This window comes from Aquila chrysaetos, chromosome Z (assembly GCF_900496995.4).
Source record: "Aquila chrysaetos chrysaetos chromosome Z, bAquChr1.4, whole genome shotgun sequence".
NCBI classification, from domain to species: domain Eukaryota; kingdom Metazoa; phylum Chordata; class Aves; order Accipitriformes; family Accipitridae; genus Aquila; species Aquila chrysaetos.
This window is the reverse complement of record NC_044030.1, coordinates 73,769,412-73,796,483: the sequence shown is the minus strand read 5'-3', so window position 1 is coordinate 73,796,483 and position 27,072 is coordinate 73,769,412. Positions and strand designations below refer to the sequence as shown.

The 27,072-nt window shown below is 35.0% G+C and overlaps 1 protein-coding gene across 5 annotated transcripts in view; it reads left to right on the top strand.

Moving 5' to 3' along the window:
• NIPBL (NIPBL cohesin loading factor) overlaps window positions 1-27,072 on the top strand; it is a 165,673-nt gene that overhangs the window by 125,126 nt on the left and 13,475 nt on the right. For all 5 annotated transcript variants that reach the window (XM_030003531.2, XM_030003527.2, XM_030003533.2 and 2 more), the window contains 22 exons: window positions 1,457-1,543; window positions 3,760-3,991; window positions 4,697-4,848; window positions 5,654-5,734; window positions 6,801-6,901; window positions 8,714-8,852; window positions 9,055-9,137; window positions 10,171-10,303; window positions 11,203-11,346; window positions 15,943-16,032; window positions 16,280-16,494; window positions 16,595-16,697; window positions 17,622-17,720; window positions 17,820-17,966; window positions 19,142-19,276; window positions 20,721-20,819; window positions 22,019-22,072; window positions 23,279-23,387; window positions 24,322-24,458; window positions 26,038-26,178; window positions 26,498-26,591; window positions 26,702-26,856. In XM_030003531.2, the coding sequence (XP_029859391.1) occupies window positions 1,457-1,543; window positions 3,760-3,991; window positions 4,697-4,848; window positions 5,654-5,734; window positions 6,801-6,901; window positions 8,714-8,852; window positions 9,055-9,137; window positions 10,171-10,303; window positions 11,203-11,346; window positions 15,943-16,032; window positions 16,280-16,494; window positions 16,595-16,697; window positions 17,622-17,720; window positions 17,820-17,966; window positions 19,142-19,276; window positions 20,721-20,819; window positions 22,019-22,072; window positions 23,279-23,387; window positions 24,322-24,458; window positions 26,038-26,178; window positions 26,498-26,591; window positions 26,702-26,856 (2,730 nt within the window). The remainder of the gene's footprint in view (window positions 1-1,456; window positions 1,544-3,759; window positions 3,992-4,696; window positions 4,849-5,653; window positions 5,735-6,800; window positions 6,902-8,713; window positions 8,853-9,054; window positions 9,138-10,170; window positions 10,304-11,202; window positions 11,347-15,942; window positions 16,033-16,279; window positions 16,495-16,594; window positions 16,698-17,621; window positions 17,721-17,819; window positions 17,967-19,141; window positions 19,277-20,720; window positions 20,820-22,018; window positions 22,073-23,278; window positions 23,388-24,321; window positions 24,459-26,037; window positions 26,179-26,497; window positions 26,592-26,701; window positions 26,857-27,072) is intronic.

Here is a 27,072-nt window from a genome sequence, read left to right as displayed (position 1 = left end):
TGTGCTTCTGCTGACTAAGCTGAAGTGCTTAAAATGTTACCACATCTTAATTGTTACTGTCTCTGAAGCTGAGACATTTTTGTTCAAAGGTCCTTCTCTGTGTCAATGCTGACTATATGCCAATATGTAAAACCCATGCCTGAGCAGTAAAATCTAAAAGAATCTACTTCCACAAAAACACGTCAGCCTATAGGCTTTAGCTCCTTATGGCTGGTGTTGAGCAACCACAATATATCAGAACCTGCTGGCAAAGTAAAAAAATATACCCTTTCTGATATATGCCATCAGTGCAATGTAAATGTATGATGCGCAGCCAGCATCACACTGAATTGTCTGCTTCCTCTGTCTCTCCAGAAAGGCCTTTCAAACTTAGAAAATTTAACACCCCAGGTCATAATAAGATGCATTTTCTGTAGACTGCATATTGTGGTTTCTTTGCCTTACTCTTCCTGACTTCAGTTCAAGGGAACTTTCTGTTGGTGCAGACTGTTGGCATCACACCTCTAGAAACAATGTTGTTGCTTTCCTTATCTTCCTGGAACTCTTGGCTTTGGGCAGTCTTATATTAAACTCTTACTCTGCCTGCTCATGACCACTTACTATGTTTATGAAGTGTCTGTGAAGCCACTTACTATAAAAGTCACTCTGAAGGGTTTTCTTTAATCCAGGATTCAGATATTCTTCCTGGACTTTTCTTCCATCTCCCTACCTTCCTTTGTAGCATGTTGTCAGCCTGAGCGTTTCTCTTCCCTGTTCTCACTCTTAAGCTCTGTTCCCTATTTTTCACACATACATACATGTATACATAAAAATCAGAATTTTGTTGCTTCTAAAGGTGAGTGCCAGTAGTGGCTGGGTGAGTGAAACTGGCTCTCCTCGAGTTTAGCATATTCTACAAATTATTTAATCGTAATTCTGTAGAAGATCAGTAAGTGAGTTTGAGTTACTTTTGTTCAACATGCTGGTTCTTCAAAGTTAATACTGAAATTAAGAATACATTTGCTTTTTATTAGCATTCAAATATCAGGGAATTTTATTTCTGCTTGTTCATGGAATTTGGATTTTCTCCTAATAAAGCTCTATATGGTCAGTTGGAATTTGTGATTGATGCTTGGATTAGGTACATTTCTGTTTCTAGAAGCAAAAGTGTATAACTGCAACATTAATGACAGATATGCAATTTTATATCTATTTCTATGGGTTTTGATGGTTGAAATGCAGTTTGATTGCAATCTTAGAATATATTTCACCTAGTTTAGTTATATTATCAGCATTCTCAATTGTGCTGTGTCAGAAACCACAGAAGTCTTATCCTTATCTGAAATTGCTTACAATTTAAGTGCTTCAGATTATATAACAAGTTCTATCCTTCATCCGTGGACATTCTTTTCGGCTTTTCAATTTGGAAGCCTTTTATGTTCTGCAGTTGTTTGATGTGTTTCTTTTCTTGTTTTAGCTCTCAACAGAAAAAACAGTAAAAGTCCTCAATATTTTGGAGAAGAATATTCAAGATGGATCAAAGCTTTCTACATTACTTAACCATGTGAGTTTCAAATTACATAATTTCACATTGTATAGAATAGTTTTCTTCACTTGAGTCTTGTTTAGTGATAGTTTCAAATACTGTGTATGTGTGTGAAAGGAATTTCTGATAAAATATGTATGTGATTGAGATTGCCAAACATTAAGGTTTGAAGTAAAATTCAATTGATTGCATTTTTTCAGTAATAAACGTGTTTTACTATAGTACTGATAACTAACAGGTATATTGGGAGCAACTGAGTTTTCCTTTTTTTCAATTTTAAATATTATAGTTTCATCCTGAAATATTCATGGTAACTGGTGTAATTTGCGCCATTGGACATTTCTTTGCTACTTTGCTACATGTCTCTAAAACATCATTTACACAATGAAAGTAGTGCTATAGCTTTCATGTAAAGCATATTCTTCTCCTGAGCATTAAGAAAAGAGGAAGCACTTTGTTTAGGTCTGTTCTTGTGCTGCAAAGTTAAAGTTGTCAACGTAAACAAAATTAACAGGAAGTTTAAGATTTCAGGGTTTTTTTCCTGATATACCTAAAACTACATGGGGATTTGGAGTTTTTATGAGGTTGATCAGTGATATTTCACATTTCATATATTTCTTTATTTCTACACTTTCTAGTCAAAACAGTATTCTAGCAAGAATAGAGTTATTGAGTTTTATGGAAAAAACCCCACCTTGATCTGCAGAAATAGAGAGTAATTATTTATATTGGAAAGGAAGAATTTGAACTTGCAGATGAAAACCAGAGACACATTATTTGTGCCTAAATACCTTCATCTAGGTAGTTTGTAGGGTTTTCAGAGTTTCAGTATATGGTTCTGAATGTCTTCAGCAATATGCAAAGTAAGTGAAAAGAAAGTGCTGGTTTACCAGCTCTACTTCACTGTGATTAAGTCTATACTAATGCTTTCAGAGTGATACTTTTCTTTTAGCTTTTTGTAGTAAAACTCAGACTATTAAGCAGTTAGTGAAATTGTCCAATTATTGCAATTCAGAGGCAAAGCTTCAATTAAAAAACGAAGCTATCTTTAGCCAAACAAGTTTTAGATTTTTCTTAAAACCTATTAAACATGATTCAAATCATTATGGCAAAGAAAGCCTCTGCCAAGGAGCAAGCTTACATCTTTTACAGTGCAGTGAAGATATCATACCTTCACGTCAGGGTGTTTTTCAGAGGCAGAGTGCACTTGCATATTCTTTTTATTTCCAAGATTAATGAGGAAAAAAAAAAAAAGAAAAGAAAATATTTAAAACTCTCTGGGTTTTTTTTAATCCTCATTTGTGTCAGGAACAAATTACTTAAAGTCATCCTAGGCAAGAAATATACAGGGATCTCCTGATTTGCAAATTTCTGTTGATTTTACAAATACATATATAATGCACTGTGATACTCTTTTAGATTCTCTTACCCTAAAGGCAGAAAGTTGATATGGTTTCACCAACCCCTTATTTTTACAAGGAAAGCCAACAGTGTTGAACTTTGATGTCATACAGGCAGGCAAGATTCTTTTTCTCTGTAGGCTGTATCTGTACCAGAGGAGCTATGAAAAATTCTACCCAATTTTGCTATAAATAATGTTATTACAATATTTAAGTAGTGCTGGGTAGTCATCATTAACCTCATGTATGTTTGGTTTTGCAACTTGTACACAGACAGGCATACAGAGATGCTGTATGTGCTAAATCTAAATGGACATATTTGATAACACATGTTTTAAACCCATTGGTAACAGATGGGTTGGTCTATGAAGCAGTCACATACTTACGAGTTTCATGTAATTTGTAATAGTCTTTTTGTGTAAGAATTCCCTCTAGTGGTAGAAATTAGGCTGATCAAAGCAGCAACTGGTGTGCATAGGGCACTGAAGAAAACACTAGGTGAATGAGTTTAGATTTTGCTTAACGTACATCAGTCTTGAGTACGTGGCAATCTTCCCTCATAGTGCTTCCCAAGGCACAGAAAGCTTCTTTGTGTTCTAGCAGAATAATAGAGTGAAACTTTGAAGACTTGTAACTTAGGGAGACATACTACAAACGTCTTGCTAGCAAAACAAATATTAGTTGATTTCTAAAACAGACTATTTTGAATCAAAAAGGAAATACATTTTGTATACGCATTTATATAAGTATATTAGGGTAATGTTATATTTTACTTGGTAAGGATAAAAATTTGACTTCTTGTTCACACTATCCTGTTTTTCTTGCCTGTTACAGAACAATGACACTGAGGATGAGGAGAGATTATGGAGAGATCTTATTATGGAAAGAGTGACAAAATCTGCTGATGCTTGTCTTACTGCTATCAATATTATGACATCACCAAATATGCCTAAAGCTGTATATATTGAGGACGTAATAGAAAGAGTTATTCAATACACAAAATTTCATTTGCAGAACACTCTCTATCCTCAGTATGATCCTGTGTATAGAGTGGATCCTCATGGTGGTTAGTATACTAAGAAATTTTTAAAAACCTTTCCACATTAAAAAATACCAAAACACAATCTAATGTGTGATGATGCGAGTGATAGGTCTTTCTGGAATAAGATTTTTGTATGCATCTCTTGCACTGATAGTTCTTGCGTATCACATACAGCACCCTGAATTAATGCTTTGTGTTAGTTTGAGGATGACGAAATGTAGAGTAAAAAAACAATGAATGAAATGTGTCCTCTGAATAACTTAGTCATACAAAATCTTGGTTTACTGCAATAATGTCAATGTAACCAAAGTATTTAGACCAAAGTATTTAGAAGTTTGTCTGAAGTTCAGCTTCTGTGTATAGTTATTATATGTATGAATAAGTCATTTTATAGCCATAATCTCTGTATATATGATTTATTTCAGTGAAAAGTATTTAGCATTTAGCATTTTGTTGTCACATGCATACCTTTAGATGCGGATGTCCAGCTTCAAGAACCTTTTTCAAAATCTTGGATCCAGAATTTAGAGCAATTATGAAAAATTAATATGATGGTAAATTCTTGCTTTACAGCTGATGCTACTAAATAGTTTTTCTTCTGTAAACAATTGCTTTTACATAGCTGTAGTCATGCAGTTGTTTTGGGGATACTTTTTGAGAAGATCATCTTACCAAGATTTGATGTGAAACATTGAAAAAATTAATGAAGGTATTTTTAAATTTTTCTAGGTGGTGTTTTAAGTTCAAAAGCAAAACGTGCCAAGTGTTCCACCCACAAGCAAAGAGTTATAGTGATGTTGTATAACAAAGTCTGTGACATTGTCAGCAGCTTGTCAGAGTTGCTAGAGATACAGCTTCTTACTGATACAACTATTCTTCAGGTAAGTTTTATCAGAAGAATTTCTGTCTAAGAATGTTTGGGGTTTTTTTTCCCAGAGAGAATGTAAAGTATGATTGTCTCAGTGACATGAAGTATGAAATCAATACAAACTTTTAAATTATTAACATCAGAGTGACTAGTTTGTTGTGTTGTAGGTAGTCTGCAGGAGAAGAGCATTTAATGTTCAAATCTTTAATGCCTTTTCTTGTACACTTAAGAAGAGTTTAACCTGATTGTATTCAAATAGAGTCATAGTATCATTTGGATTGGAAAAGGCCCTTAAGATCACTGAGTCCAACCATAAACCTAACACTGCCAAGTCCACCACTAAACCATGTCCCTGAGTGCCTACATGTCTTTTAAATGCCTCCATGGATGGTGACTCTACCATTTCCCTGGGCAGCCTGTTCCAATGCTTGACATCCCTTTTAGTGAAGAAATTTTTCTTAATATCCAATCTTAAGTCTCCCCTGGTGCAACTTGAGGCCGTTTCCTCTCATCCTATCACTTCTTACTTGGGAGAAGAGACTGACACCCACCTTGCTACAACCTCCTTTCAAGCAGTTGTAGAGAGCGATAAGGTCTCCCCTCAGCCTCCTTTTCTCCAGGCTAAACAGCCCCAGCTCCCTCAGCCACTCCTCACAGGACTTGTTCTCTAATATCCTTTTATAACTTTATTTGCAAATAATATGAAGTAATACATCTTGTTGAATATCTTACCTGCTGAATGAAAACCTACTTGTGAAACTGCGTAAGTATCCGTTTGTTAGTCAAATATACTTACAGTCATTTCTTTCCATTGATAGGTATCATCCATGGGAATAACACCTTTCTTTGTAGAAAATGTCAGTGAACTACAGTTATGTGCCATCAAATTAGTGACTGCAGTAAGTACTTTTTAATTTGCAGTTTCATGTTCCTGTACTTTTGAGAGTTGTTAGGGCACTTACATAGGCTGTATTTTCTCTCCGGTAGAGAACTGAGTTTAGAACTAATTTTGTTCTTGCATGTTTTTACAGTTTGGTGTCATAATCTAGAAACAGTATAAAAACTACCCGAGCTGCCCTATTTGCAGACTACCCTATAGGAAGAAATACCCTACTTAAGCAAGGAACTTCTTAATTTTGGTTATGTCGTTTAAGGTGTAAACACAAACACCTTCCTCTTGCCTGTCCTTTCTTGTCTTAAGAAATCTTAGCAATTTGGTTTTCCTTATTTCCTATGTTAAGCTTTTAATACATGCTATGGAATAAAGTATATAGAACTAGTACGATACTTCTATGTAATAGAATAAATCCTTTTTCTCAGAAGAGATGGCTGTGTGAAAAATTCATGGGGCAGATAAAGTATTATTTCAGGAAAAATGCAGCACAACACAGATGTGCTTGTTCAAGTGGAAGTTTTCCATCTTTGTAAGCATGATATACTCAGTATTCTGCCTAAACAAGAGAGGCAAATTCTACAATCCTGACCCTGTAAATTGAAAGAGTATGTCATGTCAGGCAAACCTTAAAGCTTAGGATATGAAGTAAAACTGGTTTCTCAAATGTGCTCCACAACCATATGCATGTTCATGTAATTTATGTTTCCACAGAGTTTTGCTCTGTACTGGAGCCTGAAAGCTTAGTATTACACTATTTGACTTTCCTATAAATTGTATTCTACCATTGACAAAATTTTTTAAAACATAAGATATTTTTAAGAGCTATTACACATTTATGTTATTTGAAGATTTTTAAAAAGCTGTATTTGAAAAAGTTTTTATATATTTTATAAAGAAATGCTTGCCTTGAAAAAACAAAGTAATGCATTAAAAACAAGGTATGCATTAATTATAATTTAAGTGTCATGTAAAGTGTATGTTTCTATAAATAATTTTTAACAATATATTTAACAAGCGATATTTTATGTAACAATGAATCATTTTTTAACAATCCTGTAACTGTTAAATAGGTGTTCTCCAGGTATGAAAAACATAGACAGTTAATACTAGAAGAAATTTTCACTTCCCTTGCGAGACTACCAACTAGCAAGAGGAGTTTGAGAAACTTCAGGTAATTTCTGACATAGATTGATAATTTGTAGACAGTAGCATTTACAGGTTTGTAGATGTAGGATTTTAGGCTTCAGTATTAACTACTTCTTTAAAAATCTGCAACTCCGCAAGTTGCACTTTATTAGAGGTTGATATTTCAAAACAGTGAGAGCAGAATTGCCTGACAAATGTCTTGTAATAATCACTGTTCCTTATGTCATCATATTTGTGCCTGCTTACAAAAATAATTGAAATATCTTATTTGTCTCACTAAGGATGTAAATGAGTGTTATTTTAGTGTGCATTCAGAGTGTTTTTGTTGGAAAATTCATTGGTTCTGTTTGTATGGAGTTACATATCTTCATTGCTAAAGCTTAATAGGAAAATTCTGGCTGAATTTATTTGAATACACACTCAGAGCACTCTTTCCAGGAAGGAAATCAATGTAATATCTCTTTGAATGAGTTTCATTTAGGAACTACTCTGTTCACTTTAACTGTCTTTTAAGCACTTCAGCTGGATTTCAGTGCATCTTCAGAATAATAGTATAGGTTCAGGTTCAACCTGAGAAAGAATCTGACCTGAACTGGATTTTGTTTAACATTGAGGTTGGGACACTTTAAATGATTCTAAACCATTTGGTTTTGGTGTTGATTTTGTTCCTTGATTGCATACACCTTGCCCCCTGAGACAGATAAATTGTCAGTTAAATATTTTGCCTGATCCAGGGTGGATGAACAGGATGTATCCAGGAAAAGAAATACACTGAAACTTTGAAATTGAATTCAGCGACCCTAATGTTAACAGAAGTGTTTGCTCGTAGTATTTCCTATTATTCTGGTTATAGACATCAGAGAGATCTAGCAAATAGGAAGGTGGTAGGAATAGGAGCATAAGTGGTAGACAGGCTCTTTGAATTAGGACCTGTACCAGAAGGAAGTCACTATCTCAAGACCACAATGACTGCACCGTTTATCTGTACAAGTCCTAACTCTGCTCTGTTAAAGGGCATTCTCTAACTGTGGCTACAGTCAGGAAGGGTACAGCTTACACAAAATCTGATATTAAAAGTTTTTCTCTCTAAAAGTAGTCAAAGATAACTTCATAAAGAAAATAAATACAATCTGTTTTGTGCCGAGTTCGTATTTTGATAATTTGGGGAGAGTGATGTCAGGGATTATCACCTTTTCATATTGTTAAGGGTAGCAATAGACCATGTTGATGTATGTATGGGTAGTAAAGACCATACTATTTCTCAGGTTATATCATGAGAGAATGTGGAGTGTATTCATATTGGTCTTACTAACTTAAAGACACACTTAATACACGCTTAAAGACACTTGCATGCTGAAGTTCCTAGTCTCTTATGCTACCTCAGGTTGCCATAGGTGTAACTCCTGTAGAAGTCAGTCTAGGTCACGGTCACTATTTTCTGGTTAAAAATCCTACGTATTTCACATACATTAAATAATATATAAGTAATAAATTATTAGGGCAACAGGCCTATATAGTAAGTGCCTTAGCATGTAGGTGTTTGATTTATTAAATATTACTGTAGATTTTTAGGCTGCTGAACTTCACAGATACTCTGGTAACCATCTGTGGGCTGCTTCAATTCATCTCTTCTGCCTGAGAATAATACTTACTGGTTTTGTTAGACCAAATCTTAGACTGCATAAAAGAGAAGCAAATGACTAGATAAATGTCTAGAACACAGATTTCTAGCTGTGGTAATAATTTTAGAAAGATATTATTTAGGACCAAAAATTTTTGGTTTGTTTTGTCTTTTTTGTTTCGTTTTAGTGTTAATGCTGTCTTTTCTTATTAACAGGTTAAACAGCAGTGACACTGATGGAGAGCCTATGTATATTCAGATGGTAACGGCACTAGTTCTACAGCTTATTCAGTGCGTGGTGCACTTACCATCAGCAGAAAAAGATTCGAATTCAGAGGAGGAATCAAACAAGAAAGTAAGATATTTTTTAAAAGCCATAAATTTTTTTTTGTGCAGGAATGACTTTGTGTGTTTCTAGGTATATTTTATTATGGTGCTCTAGTAACCAAACACTGTAATTTTATGTCTGCTGTAATTATTTGATGCATGAGAAATGCTGATCTGGAAATCATATTTCTGTGTATGCTAAAATAATAAATATATCTTGTTATTTTTAGGTGGATCAAGATGTGCTTATTACTAACTCATATGAAACAGCTATGAGAACAGCACAAAACTTCCTTTCGATTTTCCTTAAGAAGTGAGTACCATTGCATTCTTTAGCATATTGATGAAACCAACTCCAAATAAAGTCTGTCATACCTTAAGACAAACGTAACCATTTCCCAATGCTAAATACCTACTCATAAAGTATTTATAACAATATACTTTATAGATCCCTAAGAGAGCTACCCATCTGGACAAAATTTCTTATGGAAGGGAAATTCTGCAGAGGTCTTTTTATATTTAAGAATCTGATGGTTCATGTAGCATCCTTTTATTAGTGGTCTGTTACTCACCTGAAGCCTGGAAGAGAAGGCTGAGTAAATATTTAAGCAGTGAAACCATGTTCATTTAGTCATCAGAATGACAAAGATACAAAAAACCTATAAATTACTTTCATTTAGCTAAAGTTAGAAATGTCAATAGCTCAAAAGGGGAAAAAAAAGCCCTAGTATAACTGAATAGCAAAAGGATTTCTAAGAATAAGTCCTGAGGTTTTTATCATGTTAATTTCTACTCTTAAGCCGAAAGGCTATTTAATAGCCATCTAGCAATCTCTCTGCATACTTCCATTATCATTAAAGTTAGGGATGTCACCTATAAGTGAAACACTATCAGGTATTTTATCTTTTGATTTTTTTACATTCAGATTTTAACCTTTGTGGAGCATAATACTGAGATGTCTTATCGCTGTCAGATAAATCAGACAAAGCTTAAGGAATATAGACACAACACCTCCTAAATACCCCACTCCAGCTTGAGCTTTACAATTTTACCTACTTTGTCCATCCCAGTTAATGCAGACTTTTAACTCAAAGCAGTAAATAAAAAATCATAGGAACAAAATTCTACTGTCGTGGATTAGCTGCTTTACTTGCAGTGCAACTTGGAGTGATAACTGTTTAAACTATTTCTCCGTAAATGAATAATTTGCTAGTATTTCAGATACTTTTTTTAGAATTGCATAAAACTGTTTTTCTGATTAAACATAGGGTTACTTCTGTTTGTTTCAGAAGAAAAGCTTTAACGGCTCTTAAATTTGCTTATAAAATGCATTTTCTTTTAAACAGGTGTGGCAGTAAACAAGGGGAAGAAGATTACAGGCCACTGTTTGAGAACTTCATTCAAGATCTTCTTTCCACAGTCAATAAACCAGAATGGCCAGCTGCAGAATTGCTACTTAGCTTATTAGGAAGGCTATTGGTAAGGCATTCTTGTTTTTAACTATTATATTAATTTATATTGTATTACAATGAAGACTTTTTTATTTCAGCTGAAATTGCTACAGGAATGCTTTTTGATTGTTGAAACACATGCAGCATTAAAGAATTTTCTTATGTGTATCACTACTATGTAATACATAGATAATAAAATTTGGTGTAGAGGATCATTGATATAGAACTTGTTAAAGGTGATATGTATACAGTTTCTCACAGAAGTCCACTTCCACTATTCCATGACATTTTCAACATGAAAAAATGCCATTGTATAGCATCTAATAAGCGTAGATACTAATGTGGAGTGAAGTCAGACTAATAGCTGTAATTATTCATGTTTAATATCTTCTCTGGACTATTCCTTTAGCGCAGAACCTGAAAATAATAAAGTGGGTTTTTACCAATAATAGCATTTACTTATGGTATTTTACAGAATGTGAATATTTTTGTTTACGTGTTCTTTGAGAGTTGTTCTTCAGTACTACAATGTAATTAACGCAGTAATTTGAGCTGTTTCTTGGAAAAATATTTTATGGTCCTGCTCCTGGTAAAATGTAGCTTCCTTTATACTTGTGTGAATAATGAGGAAGTTGCATTATGGTGCTTAAGATCTATGCTAATGCAAAGGATATCTGCTGTACTAGTTGTCTGGTTTGTTTTATGAAAACACATATTTTTAAAAACTCTGTAGAGAGACAGAGAGACCCAATAAAGGAAGAAACATTAATATAAGTAGTGTATCTGAGACATAATAGTAAATTACATAATTTTATGTAGCATGGAAGTTAGGTGGAATTTTCACTAAGGTTGAGCAATCTCTTGTGAGAAGAATCTCAGTTGCATAAATAAATATTTGTTTTTAACAGTTTATTCTGTTTTTCTTAGGTTCACCAGTTCAGTAACAAATCTACAGAAATGGCATTAAGAGTTGCATCACTTGACTATCTTGGAACTGTAGCTGCAAGACTGAGAAAAGATGCAGTCACTAGCAAAATGGATCAAGGATCTATAGCCAGAATCCTCAAACAGGTGTGTGAAAGATCCCGTGCCAGCTGGATTGAGATGTATCCATTCAAATACTTGAAAATTTTAAAGAAGTTTAAAAAAATGGCATTTTGGAGAACCAGATTTCTGAATCAAATATACTCAATTTATAAGTGTTACATCTGTTAGCTCATGTCTTTCTTGCACCATCTCTGTAGTATTCGTATGAAGTGGTTAATTACAGTGGTTAAGCTGGTTTTCTTTTGACAATACAGAGGAAATAATGGAGCAACAGTCGATTCTGTCTTAAGAGGCCTTACAAATATGTATGTATGTGCTTTTGGTATTGCGAAGTGGTAACTCAGCTTCTGGCACTCATATACAGGCTTTAGAAGGTTAAACTACTAGGCCTGTAAGGTTAGTTTTTATGTGATGTAGCTGGTATTGGTCATCTTTTTTTTTTTTTTTTTTAACTGGACGTGCATATACCTTTCATTAGAGGGTGCATATTTGCATTTCTGCTAATGCTGCTCAATTATCAAAGCAATGTATGCATTTGGGCTCTATACAGTACCTAGTACGATAAGAAAATTTCAGATCTTACATGTCCTTTTAAAAACGTGGACTTGCACATTTCTAGATGGACGCTATACATTTCTTTCTGAACTGCTAACTGTTTTCAGCATGATCTAAAGTTGACTAGTCATATGAAGTTCATTTCCCTTTCAGTTACCTGAAAAGACTACAGATCTATTACATGTAGTTTATAATGAATGTTATAGATTTATGTTGAAGGAAAAACTTATGCACTTTACAGCCATTCAAATAAAGAATCAAAATTCCTCTACTCCTTTATGAGGCTGATACTTCCCATAACTTTTGTCGATTAGAATGTTCTACAAAATACAGTGTCAAATCTTCATGTCCATGGCTTAATATAATTTATACTTCCGTGTTCTAAGGGCTTATAACTCTGATCTGCTGGCAGCAGTTCTGACAATTCCACATTAGACTTTGTAGGGACATACTTTCGAAGAATCCTTTTCTCTTTCCTTATTTCCAGAAGTTATAATAGTGTTGAAAGATATTCCAAAAAGATAAATACCTGAGCGGTGACCTGAATTTTTCTGTTTGTTTGGGGATTTTCACAGGATCAGGCAGTAACTAAGCATGGGCATCTGCAGAAAATAAAATTTCTTGGGGCAGTTGAGTGCTAACAGCATTTTTTTCAGTTACGCAGGAAGCTTAACATCAGTGATGGTAGACAGTACCATCTGTGCATTGTGGAAGGTGTGTACTATACAGTACCCCGTCAGGGTAGACAATGTGTTATTTATAAATTATTTGTAACATAAGAACAAATAAATACTTGGAAATGTGTACGTGACAGCTAAGCTTCACGAACAGCAAGAAAATAAGATGATCCATTGGTAGACATACTTGGCTATCATCATCAGAAACTTAAATTGTTATTTCCATTCAGAAATGAACTTGTACCTCTACAGATTTTTCTTTCCTGCTGAATTGAATACTTAGACTGGATATTTCCTTCTACGCTCTGATATCATTACCAGGATATTCCCCAATGACTGATGAATGCTTATAACTCTCTCTACTGTGGTTTGGACTCATGACCCATAGAATTAGATATAGGAGAAAATCTGTTCTGTTTTGACATTTTTAAACAGTAGATTTTTTTCATAGAAATCTGTCATAGATTTTCAAGTTGATTTGAACACATGTGCATGCTTTTCATTATTTATCTCTAGATACACTGATGTTCTGGGCTTGTAACTGTACCTTTCTCCACTTGCTAATGTTTGCAAGCTGTATTATGTGCTGTATTTGTGACAAGATTCTCAATCTGTGCTGTTCATACAGAAGTTAAGATGGTTGTAAGTTATAAGTTTTATTGCTAAAGAAGAAAAATGTTTTGTAGCTGAAGAATTTTAAGCCAGAAATTATTCATCTACTTTTATTATGAATATTGAATATGATTTGTTGTGGGCTTCACATTTTCTCTTTGTTTGTTCTGGATTTTTTGTTTGAAAATAGGTAGGCAGTTAAGGTTCATCAAGCAACTCTTTTATTCAGCTAGTTATCCACAGAATTTAACATTGGTTGAAGGCTGGAATTTTGAATCACAATCTGAACATATATTAGGGTGCCAAATGTTTATATAAACCTATATTAGTATTATGTGCATTGTAGACATGTTTTGAACTCTTGAACCCCTTCACTTTGAAAAAAAAAATCCTTTTGTCTGCTGTAACATCAGCAACTGCAAGGACCTGTGTATTTCGGTATAATACTAAGGAAAAAATGGTGGTTTATGGCTTAGTTTTATGCTGTGTTGTAGATGTTGAGGAAGTTAGTTCATGAGTTTGCTTTTATGCTGTTTTTTAGATGTTGAGAAAGTTAGTGTCTGACTCAGGCACAAGTTCATTGATACTGATTTATTCACCATAACCTGTATATGGGGTACATTGTCTCATGGTCATATATGAGATAGTTTTTCGATTTGCATAGGCTAGAACTATTTAAGAGATCAGGATATACATAGAATCATAGAATAGTTTGGGTTGGAAGGGACCTTTAAAGGTCATTTTGTCCACCCCCCCCCTGCAATGAGCAGGGACATCTTCAACTAGACCAGATTGCTCAGAGCCCCATCCAACCTGACCTTGAATGTTTCCAGGGATGGGGCATCTACCACCTCTCTGGGCAACCTGTTCCTGTGTTTCACCACCCCTCATTGTAAATACTTTCTTCCTTACATCTAATCTAAATCTACCCTCTTTCAGTTTAAAACCATTACCCCTTGTCCTATCACTGCAGGCCCTATTAAAAAGTCTGTCCCCCCTCTGATCATTTTTGTGGCCCTCCTCTGGACCCGCTCCAACAGGTCCATGTCTTTCCTGTGCTGAGGACTCCAGAGCAGGATGCAGTACTCCAAGGAGGGGTCTCACAAGAGCAGAGTAGAGGGGCAGAATCATGGCCACACTTCTTTTGATGCAGCCCAGGATATGGTTGGCTTTTCGGGCTGCAAGCACACGTTGCCAGCTTATGTCCAGTTTTTCATCCACCAGTACCCCCAAGTCCTTCTCCACAGGGCTCTCAATCCCTTCATCCCCCAGCCTGTATTGAAAGCAGGGATTGCCCTTGGCACTTGGCCTTGTTGAACCTCATGAGGTTCACATGAGCCCACTTCTTGAGCTTGTCCAGGTCCCTCTGAATGGCATCCCATCCCTCAGACATGTCAACTGCACCACTCAGCTTAGTGTCATCTGCAAATTTGCTGAGTGTGCACTTGATCCCACTGCTTATGTCATTGATGAAGATACTAAACAGTACTGGTCCCAGTACGGACACCTGAGGGACACCACTCATCACTGATCTCCATCCAGACATTGAGCTGTTGACCAGTACTTTCTGTATGCAACCATCCAACTAACTCCTTATCCACCAAACAGTCCATCCATCAAATCCATAAATCTCCAGTTTAGAGAGAAGGATGTTGTGGGGGACTGTGTCAAATGTCTTTTACAGAAGTCCAGATAGATGACATCCATAGCTCTTCCCCTGTCCACCGATGTAGCCACTCCATCATAGAGGGCCACTAGATTGGTCAGGCAGGACTTGCCCTTGGTGAAGCCATGCTGGCTGTCCCGAATCACCTCCCTGTCCTCCATGTACCTTATATACATACAGGAAATGTAAGTATTTCCTCTTAAATAGCCTCTTGGAAAAAATACATTCTCTTTTTAACATTCATACAGTTTCGATATTACAAATCTGATACATAGTCTCCAGCACTGGTTTTCAGATGAGTATTTCATATGTAGTGCTTTTTGTGCATCTTAGAAGTGCTTCACAGGAAAATTAATATTACCCTATTCTGTAGATAGGCTTTATACAGTAGGTGACTTTTTTTTTTAAATGTGTGTTTGTTCTCAAGCTTTTTGACTGATAGAAACTTAGTTGGATCTCAGAGAGCATGATTCTTTACTGCTGGAGCTCAGAGGTGTTTGGGAACAACCTCTGTAAGTTTTTTCCTAGATTGAGAACTCTTGCTGCACTTTCTCTGTATGGATGCTTCATCCCTGAAAACAGTTATACCAGATATTTTTTCAAATAGATAAGTTACTTTTATTTTGTTGATGTTTTCCATACCTTTTTACTGTTGTGTGTTTAATATTTCTTCTTATTTCACTATTTTGCCTTTTATCCCTTGTTCATCTGAGAAGTCACTGTTTTGATATTTAATATTGGTGAGACAGCTAATGATGACTTTTATAGGTTAAACCTTGTGTCAGTCTGCTGTGTGTGGTTCAGCCCTTCGTTTTTCCTCTGTGACAGAGGGTCTTCACACAAGATCATAGAATGAAAATTAATGGAATCAGTCATCCTGTTTTAAAACCAGTCTTATTCTGCTCTTAATCTTTTTTAGATTTTAGAGCCACAGTCTAATTTGTTTCAGTCTCTGTGCAGTTTCTAAGTAATTGGTTAAAAAATTGTTAATGTTCTGCAGTTACCAAAACAACTGACTTCAGTGCGGCTTATATGTGGACATGCGGATTCTCAGATGATAATTACCACTATGCAATATCTGTTTTATAACTATCTTTCTATTTCTGACAGGTTTCAGGAGGAGAAGATGAAATTCAACAGCTGCAAAAGGCTTTGCTAGATTACCTGGATGAGAACACAGAAACTGATGCATCATTAGTGGTAAATTTCAGCTTTCTGGTGTCAAGTATATATAAAAATAATTTCAGTAATGTGTACTGACTAAAATGATTTTCAGTTATGCATATTAGTGCTTCAATTAAATTGTCACCCTAACATATACTGTTGATTGTGTTTTCCAAAATATTGTTGATGCATTAGGTTCACGTAATCTCATTATAAATCTGTTATTTTTCCTTTTCTGTATCTGTTGTTTTTGTTTTCTGTGCATCCTGCTATATTTCTCCAGTTTTCTCGGAAGTTTTATGTAGCTCAGTGGTTCCGTGATACAACTATGGAGACAGAAAAAGCAATTAAATCTCAGAAGGATGAGGATTCATCTGAAGGAACTCATCATGCAAAAGATGTTGAAACCACAGGACAAATCATGCATAGAGCAGAAAGTCGCAAAAAGTTTCTTCGCAGCATCATTAAAACTGCTCCATCTCAGTTCAGTATATTCAAGTATGTTTCAGTACCACTTATTTCTTTATTAGTCATGCATTTGATGTTTTAAATAATTTTTGATAATCATGTCCTAATTAACACATGGAATTTGTTGCAGGATGAATTCTGATACTGTGGACTACGAAGATGCGTGTTTGATTGTTCGCTACTTGGCCTCTATGAGGCCGTTTGCCCAGAGCTTCGATATTTATTTGACACAGGTAAACTGTGCCGGAAGTCTTGGTACAGTGAAACACAGTTCGTTTCTGATTCCAAACACTTTTGCTGTAGTGTGCCATATCTGTTCATTGTTGAGCACAGGTATTTAACTGGCCATGATGACACCATGTGCTTTCATATTCTGTATTGATGACATAAGTGATTATGTTTCTTTTTCTTGCATGTGTTTCATATGTCACATTGTACCTACATTATTTTATTTGTCCATGTATGTGTATGGCAAAATCATTACAATTAGATGCACACAGTAAGAGGACAATTACAAAATGTTGAAATCGTTTTCACAGTTTCAGTAAGATGCATGCTCATTGGTAATATTAACTCATGAAATTGAGCTTAATTTGATTTGAAAATAAAGCCAGCTTGGTCAGTTGCTTGCAGTGCATGTTACTGTCACTTTGGAAGCTTGTTGTTTGACCGGTGTTGTTTCTTTGCTTTTTCTGGGAGAAGAGTGCTAAGATGTTGGCATGGTGACATGTTGAACTCCAGTATTAGTTTAGGTTGTGTTACTTATATTGATCTGCATACAGACCCATTATTAAAATTATAGTGCCCAAATCCAACTCTCCTGTTAAAAGAACCACAGTGAAAGCCGCAACTGAATGACAAAAGGAGAGTTTGAAATGAAGGGACTTAAAATGAACATACAGACTGTGTAAATCCTGTTTGGACCAGTCTTAGAGGTGTAGCAAATCCTAGTAAATATCCATGCTCAGTTATCAGTGCCACAGAACATCACTTGCATGCACCTTTTTACTGTCTCAGTAGATATACTGAATTTTTAGTAGACACATATTCTTATATTTGTTAAATTGTTTGCATGTTATTCTGCTGCATTTTTGCTTGTTAAACATTGTTTGCTACTTTCCCAAAGCAACTGAATCTTTTTTTTGTTCTCTTATTAGATTCTGCGTGTACTTGGTGAAAATGCAATTGCTGTTCGAACAAAAGCCATGAAGTGTTTGTCTGAGGTTGTTGCTGTAGACCCCAGTATTCTAGCCAGGGTAAAAAAGGAAATATCTATCATGCACATACGTTCTTCTGTCATGCTTAAAATAAATCTTCATTTCTTATTTTGAATATGTTTCATTTGTTCTGTTTAGCTGGATATGCAACGAGGTGTTCATGGACGGTTAATGGATAACTCCACTAGTGTACGCGAAGCAGCGGTGGAGCTGCTTGGCCGATTTGTGCTCTGTCGTCCTCAGCTTGCTGAGCAGTATTATGACATGCTGATTGAAAGAATATTGGTATGGTGACTTGTGATATTTATGATAAAATAAGTGGCATTGGAAAATTTGTTTTTAACTGAGTTTATGTGTTTAATAATATGGAATGATGATCCCAAGAGTAGATTATATCTTACTGTTTTAATGGGGAGCATCATGCTTTTAAGACCAGCCTTGTAAAATGCAACACTTGTTTCCAGTGAGGCTTTGTTACATCCAAAGGTAAACATATATAGAAAGTTGTACTGCATCAGAACCGGGATTATATTCCTTTTGATTCCATTATTAAGGCACAAATTAGGTGAAATGAGGGATTTTGCCACATCTGTCAAGTCTGACATATGGGTCATTGAGGGCAGTTCAGTAGTGTGGGTGATGAAGAAAGATCTACAACACAGTAATCTAAAGATGCTATCTGTAATCCAAAAGAAAAGAAAGAGAAAACTACTTTGCTTTTCTGTACTATTCTTAGTGTTTTAAAAGGCTTCTTATTAGAATTTTTGTACAAAAACTGTTTTTTGTCTGGGTGTTCAGGTAAAATACAACATTAATTTAACTGTAAGATAAAACTAGCTCTTAGCATCCACGTCAGGTTTTTAGTCAATTACTACTCATTTGCTATAGCTACATCATAAAATATGTTTGTGAAGGGTTTTGAAGATAAGTAGCTTTGTGTGCATATAAGCATGCATAAAGCAGTTCATCCTGACATTCAGATTCAGCAGGATTTGAATAAGGTAATATGAAGTGAAGCTCCTCATCCATCTCCTTAGACAAAGCCTAGGAAAATGAAAAAGACTGCTGCATGTATCTTATCCATAAGCTTTATCCAAAGGCTTGAATTACTACAGTTCAGATCTACAAATAATCGTGTGTGTTCCAACAAAGTAACTAAAGCATCATCACATCTACTTGTCAACTCTTGAATTAAGAAGTGGAATTATACATTTGCAACATCATGAGCTCTTAGGTACGAGGGTATAAATGGAGGAAGCATTTCAGCATTCTGGGGACTCAGCCAGAACCTTTAGAATTGTTGCAAATAAAGTGGTACTGCTGACCTTTTGTATCAGTACACTCCAGAATATTTTAGCTGGCTTTTGTAAATAAACTTTGCAAGTCAGATTGGGTGATCTTCAAATATTAATTCATATTTCTCATTTGTTTTCAAGAGTGTAATGCTTTTCTCTTCACAGGATACTGGTATCAGCGTCAGAAAAAGAGTCATAAAGATACTTAGGGATATCTGCATTGAACAGCCGACATTTCCCAAAATTACAGAGATGTGTGTGAAAATGATTCGGAGAGTTAATGATGAAGAAGGCATTAAGGTAGAATGAAACATATCCTTCAGGATTTTAATTATCGTTATTTTAGTGTTTCTATATTTTGACAAAAAAAAATCAAAAAAGTATTGGATTGCTCCTTTGTAATATTTATGACTTTCATTCACTTTTAATTTTTGAGAGCAGGTATCTTGGCTTTCTAAAATGCTCTCTGACTTGTTTTTCTTTCTGTTCTGTCTTCTATTTTCTTGAAGTTCTTGCTGACAAAAGATTTTTAGAAGTTACTTTCTAGAAATTTTTTTTCTTCTTGCAAGTGTTGTCTCTGGTACTTCTAACAGGTAAAATTGGCACATAAAACTTCTTTCTGCAAACAAAATAAACCTTAAGTCAAAATTAAGCACTTGATGTCAATATATGCCAGATTTATAAATTCTGCATATAAAAATTATAAAGTATTCATCTGTGCTAATCTTGCATTAATTCTGAATGTTCATTGAATCAGTTATTCACCCTAAAATGTTACTTGCATGATCATACTCTACTCTTTGTGCAATGTATATGCAGAAGGGCACAAAACAAAGATCATGTGTTAAATCATAAACCTGACAATCAGTGATGGTTTTGTTTGATTTGGCAAAATAATTTTAAAAATTGTTGGGTAATTAAGAACACAGCTGTAATAATTTTGTATCGCATTTTCAGTAGGATTTGAAATTTGAAACTTTAAAGCTGCAGCATATATTTTTACCATTTGAGATACATTAATGCCAAGTGCTTTCTGAGAAGACTGTTAACCAAGAAGTAGATAAATAGCTGGATCCAAGGTGCTGCTGGGAAAGGAGGATGACCTTGTTCTGTCTCCTCCTTCCCCTTGCCTTTCTAGCAACATCAGAAAAAATGAGGCATTATCTTCAATGTGTATTTTATGTTTCCATGAATGAGGAAGGCTTCTTACAACGATATGCCTTATTAGTAATTTGGGAATAATTTTGTTCACTTTCATTCTGTTCCATTTTTTCCTCCATCCTAAAACATTGGAAGGGAATATACTTCCTGTGTTTGGATATAGAGACTTGGCTTCTTTCTCTTTCCCACCTTGTCACAGCTGCTTTTAAAACTCCAAAGTAACCTACCATTGCTGCTAGTTCTGCCATAGAAATCATAATCTTGTGTTCAGTTGTCAGCTTCTCAGGGTACTGTGTTTTCCTGAGGAATGCAAATTAATGCAGGAAGGTGGTAACTGAATGTTCCGTAGCATCAGTTTCCAGTGATCATTTTGCTGAAGCTTGCTTAGAGGTTATTATAACTCCTGTAACAGTAGCTCTGGGTCTGTCTCAGATAACATTTCCTACAACAGTCTTACTTAGGTTGATGATTCCTTATGAAATGGCATGTGTCATCAACAAATCTATTGTATGGATGTATTAGAAATAATACCTGTGTGGCAACATAAGTTTATTTATTTCTACTAATATTTTTTTTCCTTCAGAAATTAGTAAATGAGACATTCCAGAAGCTCTGGTTTACTCCAACTCCACACCATGACAAAGAAGCAATGACAAGGAAAATATTAAACATCACTGATGTGGTATGTTAAATAAATTTGAGTTAAGTTGTGTGCAAAATTTGGTTATGCTTTTAGTGTCTTTGAAATATTGTCTGTAGTTTTTTGGAATACAGTAATTTAATTGTCAGATGGTTTTCTTTTCATATCTCCTGGCGTTGAATATATGCTAAAATTATTCATCTGATGGAACAGGCTGTAGGAAACTTTAAATGCTCACTACTGTGCTGACAATGATAACTGGGACCACACTATATTCAGGTTGCATAAAATAGTTGTTCAGTTAAAACACAACAAATTTCTATTAAATTTAACATTTTCCAGGAATTGCTAGTAGCAGCATAGAGTTAAGCCTGACTAAGAAGTTGTCTCTTAAAACAAAATTTTCCTCAAACAATTGATAACTTTTATTTTGAAAGGTTAATATACAGGCTCATGTTCTCACTCAGGGTAAACTAGTATCTGCATAATTGTATCTACTTTTTAGGAGCAGCAAATTAAATAGCATGTCTCCAAAATAACAAAACCTGTTTCAAATAAAATGCTTTAATTTGTAGTGAAAATGTGTTGTGTAAAACCAGTGTGCTGAGAAGGTGTTTTAATATAAATTATACCAAGATGTAAATATCAAATAAAAGTACTCACTTCATTACTTAAAATTATGGCTTTGAACTTCATCCTGCTTTTCAATATTTTTACAAAATGGTAGTCTAGTGTGCACTTTTCCAGACTGAGAAGTCAGTCAATTTGACTTCAGCTTAACTCTTAAGTTCTCCTGCTGATTCTACTTTGGAGCACCTGTGAGCTGTTCCTGACATATGATACCAGTGAAGGCTTGGTTTGTTTATATAAAAATTTGTTTATACCTATATATACATGCATGTTCATTTTTAATATGTCAGGCTTGTATTTGTGCTTTAATCTGTCCAAAACGTTCTACAAAACCAAGATTTGGTTTACATTAGAGCCAGCAATCTTCAGCAAAATGTGTAGGATTTGTGTTGTATGGCATACAAATTCTGGAGTCACTTAAATGGTGAGAATCATTTTTCAGATGCAGAAGACAGTTTCTGATCTCCAAAGATATAAAAGTCATTGTACTGAACACATATGAAAATACATGTATGCATGTTTACTGGTCTTTTAAGATGACATCTGTATTGAAGTAATTTTTCCTCAGATGCCTTTTTTATTAACCAGTTTATTCTAAAAAATACTTCTAGGTTGCAGCTTGTAGAGATACAGGGTATGATTGGTTTGAACAGCTTCTTCAAAATGTGAGTAATGAATTTTGAATGTATGGTACATCATTGTTAGAACTTTAACATTTCTTTACTAAAATGCATAGAAGGGGGACTACAAGAGCAATCCTTTACAGTAGACAAATTCAGTTCATGCCCTTTAAACATCTGACCTTTTTTTAAAACTCCATTGGTGCAATTTTCTTTGTCTCTGACATTAGTTTCTGTCTTTCAATATGATCTGTTTTAAAAACACTTCTTGGTTTTGGGAGCCGTTTTGTTTGTTTGTTTGTTTTTAATTTCATAGTCTCCTCAATAATGAATGACATAACATGAAGTCCACAGCTAAGATACTTAATTCTGAAAAGAAGCATCTGGCGTAGTGTAGATTGTTTTTTAAATGGTAGATAAGTGTATTTTCATATCCAATACATCTGTTACACCGTTTGTAGAAGCAGTGAATCTTCAGAGTATAGGTTACTTCTACATTACATTTTACTCTGATTTTTCTAAGAATTGAGCTTGCTTTGTTTATATTTTTTAACCTGTGTTATCATTCTCCTCTACATCTTGTATGCAGTGGTTAATTTTCAAGCAAAAAAAAACCCTTTTGATTTTACTTCAGCCTGGGGTGCCATGAAAGTAGGTAGCCAAGTAAACCAGAGCCTCTTAATGCCTGCACTGAAGACTAGAGTATGGTCTCAGTCCTTAGATATTAAAGCATCTTCATGGACACCATTTCAGTACCCGAAGTCATATGGAAGAAGGCTAACTGATTAAAATGTTCATAAAACTGTGTTTCATCTTCATCTGATATTTTTGCTTAGTGTGAAAAGCAACATTCCTTTTGAATTTGCTCTTTTTTTCCCCCTAAGCATTTTAAAAGCATTCTAGCTCCTATTAGTTACTGCTGGCAAGAGGGACTACATTATTGTTTTCTGCATTATTTCATTAAGCATGAAGTTAGCTTTCATCCCAATGCAAAAATCAGTAGAACTTTTCTGTACTCTTCTGGTTTTTTTATTGCGAATAATTTTTCTTTACTTGTCTTGCATTTTGGTTTGATTTTTTTATTTCCCTTACTTTTTTCTTCACCATTTAACTTTTATGGAGAACTTAAATAAATACTTTTGTAGTGAGAAATCCTTATGTATCTGTAGTAATTGTTATAGAACCACCATGCATCCAGTGTAAATGAATGCACCTTTAATACTAAATCATTGTCTGTTTCATCTGCTACAGCTGTTGAAATCAGAAGAGGATGCCTCATATAAACCTGTGAAGAAAGCCTGTACTCAACTTGTTGACAATTTGGTTGAGCACATTCTTAAATATGAGGAATCTTTATCAGGTAATATTATTTACAACCCAGTAGCTAAACTCCTTTGAATTTTATATGATACTGTAAAAGTGGTTATTCAGATTACTATCATGAAAAGTTACTGTTGCAGAATTCCTGTTACAAAACTGATGTTAATCAATTACTGCTTTTAAGTTCATTATGAACTTTTGAGCACTGTATAATAATTTCACTAGCTAACCACAATAACCTAACTACTTTTAAAATAACATGTTCAAACTTTTAGATCACTAAAACTAAAACAAACGTGGCAGGTTTTATTCGCATTAGTATGTTCTGCAGTTGTAATAGGAATCATTGGCTGGGCCAGTGTTTTGTGTACAGTAAGTAGTTTAAAAACTAGTAATGTATTTGAAACATCTTTGCATCTTTTTTCACATATTTTGTGATCATGTATGTCATGGTTTAAGCCTAGCCAGCCACTAGGCACCACGCAGCTGCTTGCTTACTACCCCTCCTCCCAGTGGGATGGGGAGGAGAATTGAAAAAAAACGTAAAACTCCTGGGTTGAGGTAAGCGCGATTTAATAACTCAAGTAAAATGAAATGTAATACTAACAATAATAATAGTAATAATAATAGTAATGAGAAGGAATATAATAAAATAAAAAAATAAAACCCAGGAAAAGACAAGTGATGCACAACGCAATTACTCACCACCCACTGACCAATGCCCGAGCAGCAATCTGCCCCTTCCAGGCAACTCCCCCAGTTTCTATACTGAGCATGATGTTCTATGGTATGGAATATGTTAACAAATGTTAACACATTATGTTCTTATCTCTAATCTAGTAAGAATAATCTGTATTGATCTTGAAAGAGATGTAATGAAAGAGATATTCAAATGAAATTTAAGCCCTATGTTTTTCGTTGCTCAAACATTACTTGTACTTAATATCCTTTTTGTATTTTCTAATCTTTTGCAGATTCTGACAACAAAGGTGTGAATTCTGGTCGCTTGGTTGCTTGCATAACCACTTTGTTCTTATTCAGCAAAATCAGGCCCCAGCTAATGGTCAAACATGCCATGACCATGCAGCCGTACCTGACCACTAAATGTAGTGTAAGTAGAGAAAATCAGTCTTTTTTTTCCCCAGATAATTAAGCATGGAAATGAATGGCTGTCTTGTATACTTGATGAAACTGAGGGTAGGGAAAGAAAAATTAAAATTGTGGTTTTATTTCATGGGCATCATAGCTTCTGAAGATACTAGATCCTTTTGATGATCTCTGTACCTTCTAAGATGCTGTTCCTCACTCTCTACCTCCACATTTTACAGCCAAATGAAACTGAAACCTGTGCTGCCTCTTTCCCTGGAGCACCAAGACCCAGTTTTTCACCTGTTATGAAATAATTTCTTAAAATTGTTTTGTTTTATAGTCACAGTCTTAAAAGTAGTTAATATTTAACATATGAATCTTAAGACTAAGGATATGGTTTCTTAAGATAGAGTGATCTAACATACAGCAAATATATCAGAAGGAAAATGTCCGGTTCCATCCTCTTCTGTACTTCACCTCTCACTTCCCTAGCTCTAGTGTTTTTATATTCCCCTGTAAGACAGTTTAGGTCACAATGTAATGCGGAACCCCCAGCCTCTGGTAAAATGCCCCACCTTCTCTGAAACACTGTGGCACTTTCTGCCATTTTGATTAGCACAGTTGGCCCAGTGAAGGTTTTGATGAACCCCTGATCTCCCTGAAGGAGCAGAGCCGATCATGCAGCCATGGCTCAAGGAGGAGCTTGGGTGGGTGGCAGCAATCCATTACATTAGGTCAGCTGCTCAGGGCAGGCCTGAGAGTAATTGTTACCAGTTTGGATTGTAGATATAGCCTAGCGTTTTCCAGGTTCAGCCCTGAAGCATTCTCTAGGCACATTTACAACAGACTTTTAGAGCTGCTTATGATCAAACAGTATAGGAAAGGGTTACCTGATTATTTACTTGCTGCAACCCATTTAGTGGGTTACATTGGTTTTGTACTTGTACAGGTTGAGATGAATTGTAGAATTACCATTGTCAGCTTGAATATGTTAAATAGTTTGATAGTAGCATTTGGGAATTATCCTATCGTGATTAGTCAGCTTGATTCATCAAAAAAGTCAATTTCTAGCAGGATGTATCTTTAATAGGTAAATGTTTTCCATAGGTTCCTCACTTACAATACATATACAGTTGTCATAATGCAAACCGGTAGTAATTTTAATTGTAATTTCTACATTTGTGCTCATTATTACCTATGTTGTTTAAGGCACCTTGAGTCATAGCATAACTTCATTTTGTTGCTGACACCTGTTTCCAGGTGTTGTGTGTTCTCTCGTGTGCATGTGGCAGGAAGAGTTCCTATATTTATTGTAGGACTCCAAAAATTATCAGGACCAAGGTTTTCAGGTCTGTCACAGCCTTGATGAGAGGTGAAGTTGTACTCATACAGATTTTTTCCAGAAGTTCTGTAGAAAACAGAACTAGCTGTCATAATAATACATAATTTAATAGCAGATGTAAGCTATATAAATACTCTTTTAGATGTTTATCAAATATCTTACATGAGTTGGGAGTTTTGACTATCAGTGCATATTAATAATACTTAGCTTATAGGTAACACAGCCAGAATTTTAAACGCTATAAATACTGTTGTTTCAGACCCAGAATGATTTCATGGTGATCTGCAATGTTGCAAAAATCTTAGAGCTTGTAGTGCCGCTAATGGAGCACCCAAGTGAGACCTTTCTTGCCACTATTGAGGAAGACCTCATGAAACTCATCATCAAATATGGCATGACAGTAAGCTTTTAATTGCTACTATTCAGTTGATTCCTTTTCACATTGTGAAGTAGATGGTTTTGATTTAAAGAAAGTCTGTCTTCATTATAAAGATAACTTTTGAGTCATGAAAACCAGTGTACTTGGTTTACTGGAGTTTGTATGTGTTGTTGCTATATTTTAATGAGTTTGAGCAGGTTTTCAGAGCAGTCCAGGACATGGTCATTGCATCCATTAGACCGTTAGTTTTAGTTCAGCATAGCTTTTTCCTGCATAACTTCAGAAAAATCTCAATTTTAACTTCTAAATATATAATTCATTTGGTCTTTCTTGCTCCTAGGTTGTTCAGCATTGTGTGAGCTGTCTTGGGGCTGTTGTGAACAAGGTCACCCAGAACTATAAATTTGTGTGGTCCTGTTTTAATAGATACTATGGTAAGTAAAATCACAACATGTAATTGTTGCTTTTCAGTTTTGGCTGTAAGTCTTATCTTAGGGATACACCATGATTAAACACTGTGATCAAAACTTTTATCTTACTGTAGGAGCACTTTCGAAATTAAAAAGTCAACACCAAGAAGACCCCAACAGTACAATACTTACTGCCAATAAACCAGCACTCCTTAGATCACTTTTCACTGTTGGAGCACTGTGTCGGCATTTTGATTTTGATCAAGAAGATTTTAAGGGCAACAGTAAGGTAAAATAACTTGTAATTACTCTCCGCGTCTTAGATATATTGAATGCTCCACTTTAATTTGAAAGCACATTATTCCTACGCCCTCAAAGCTATGTATTTTTTCATAATACATACAATGTGGCTTTTTGGTTTTTAAATAAGTGGTTTTGCAAAGGCCGTGCAGTAAGATTGTGTTTCTCCTTTCTGATATTTATGCTTTTTATAAGAGATTAAAAC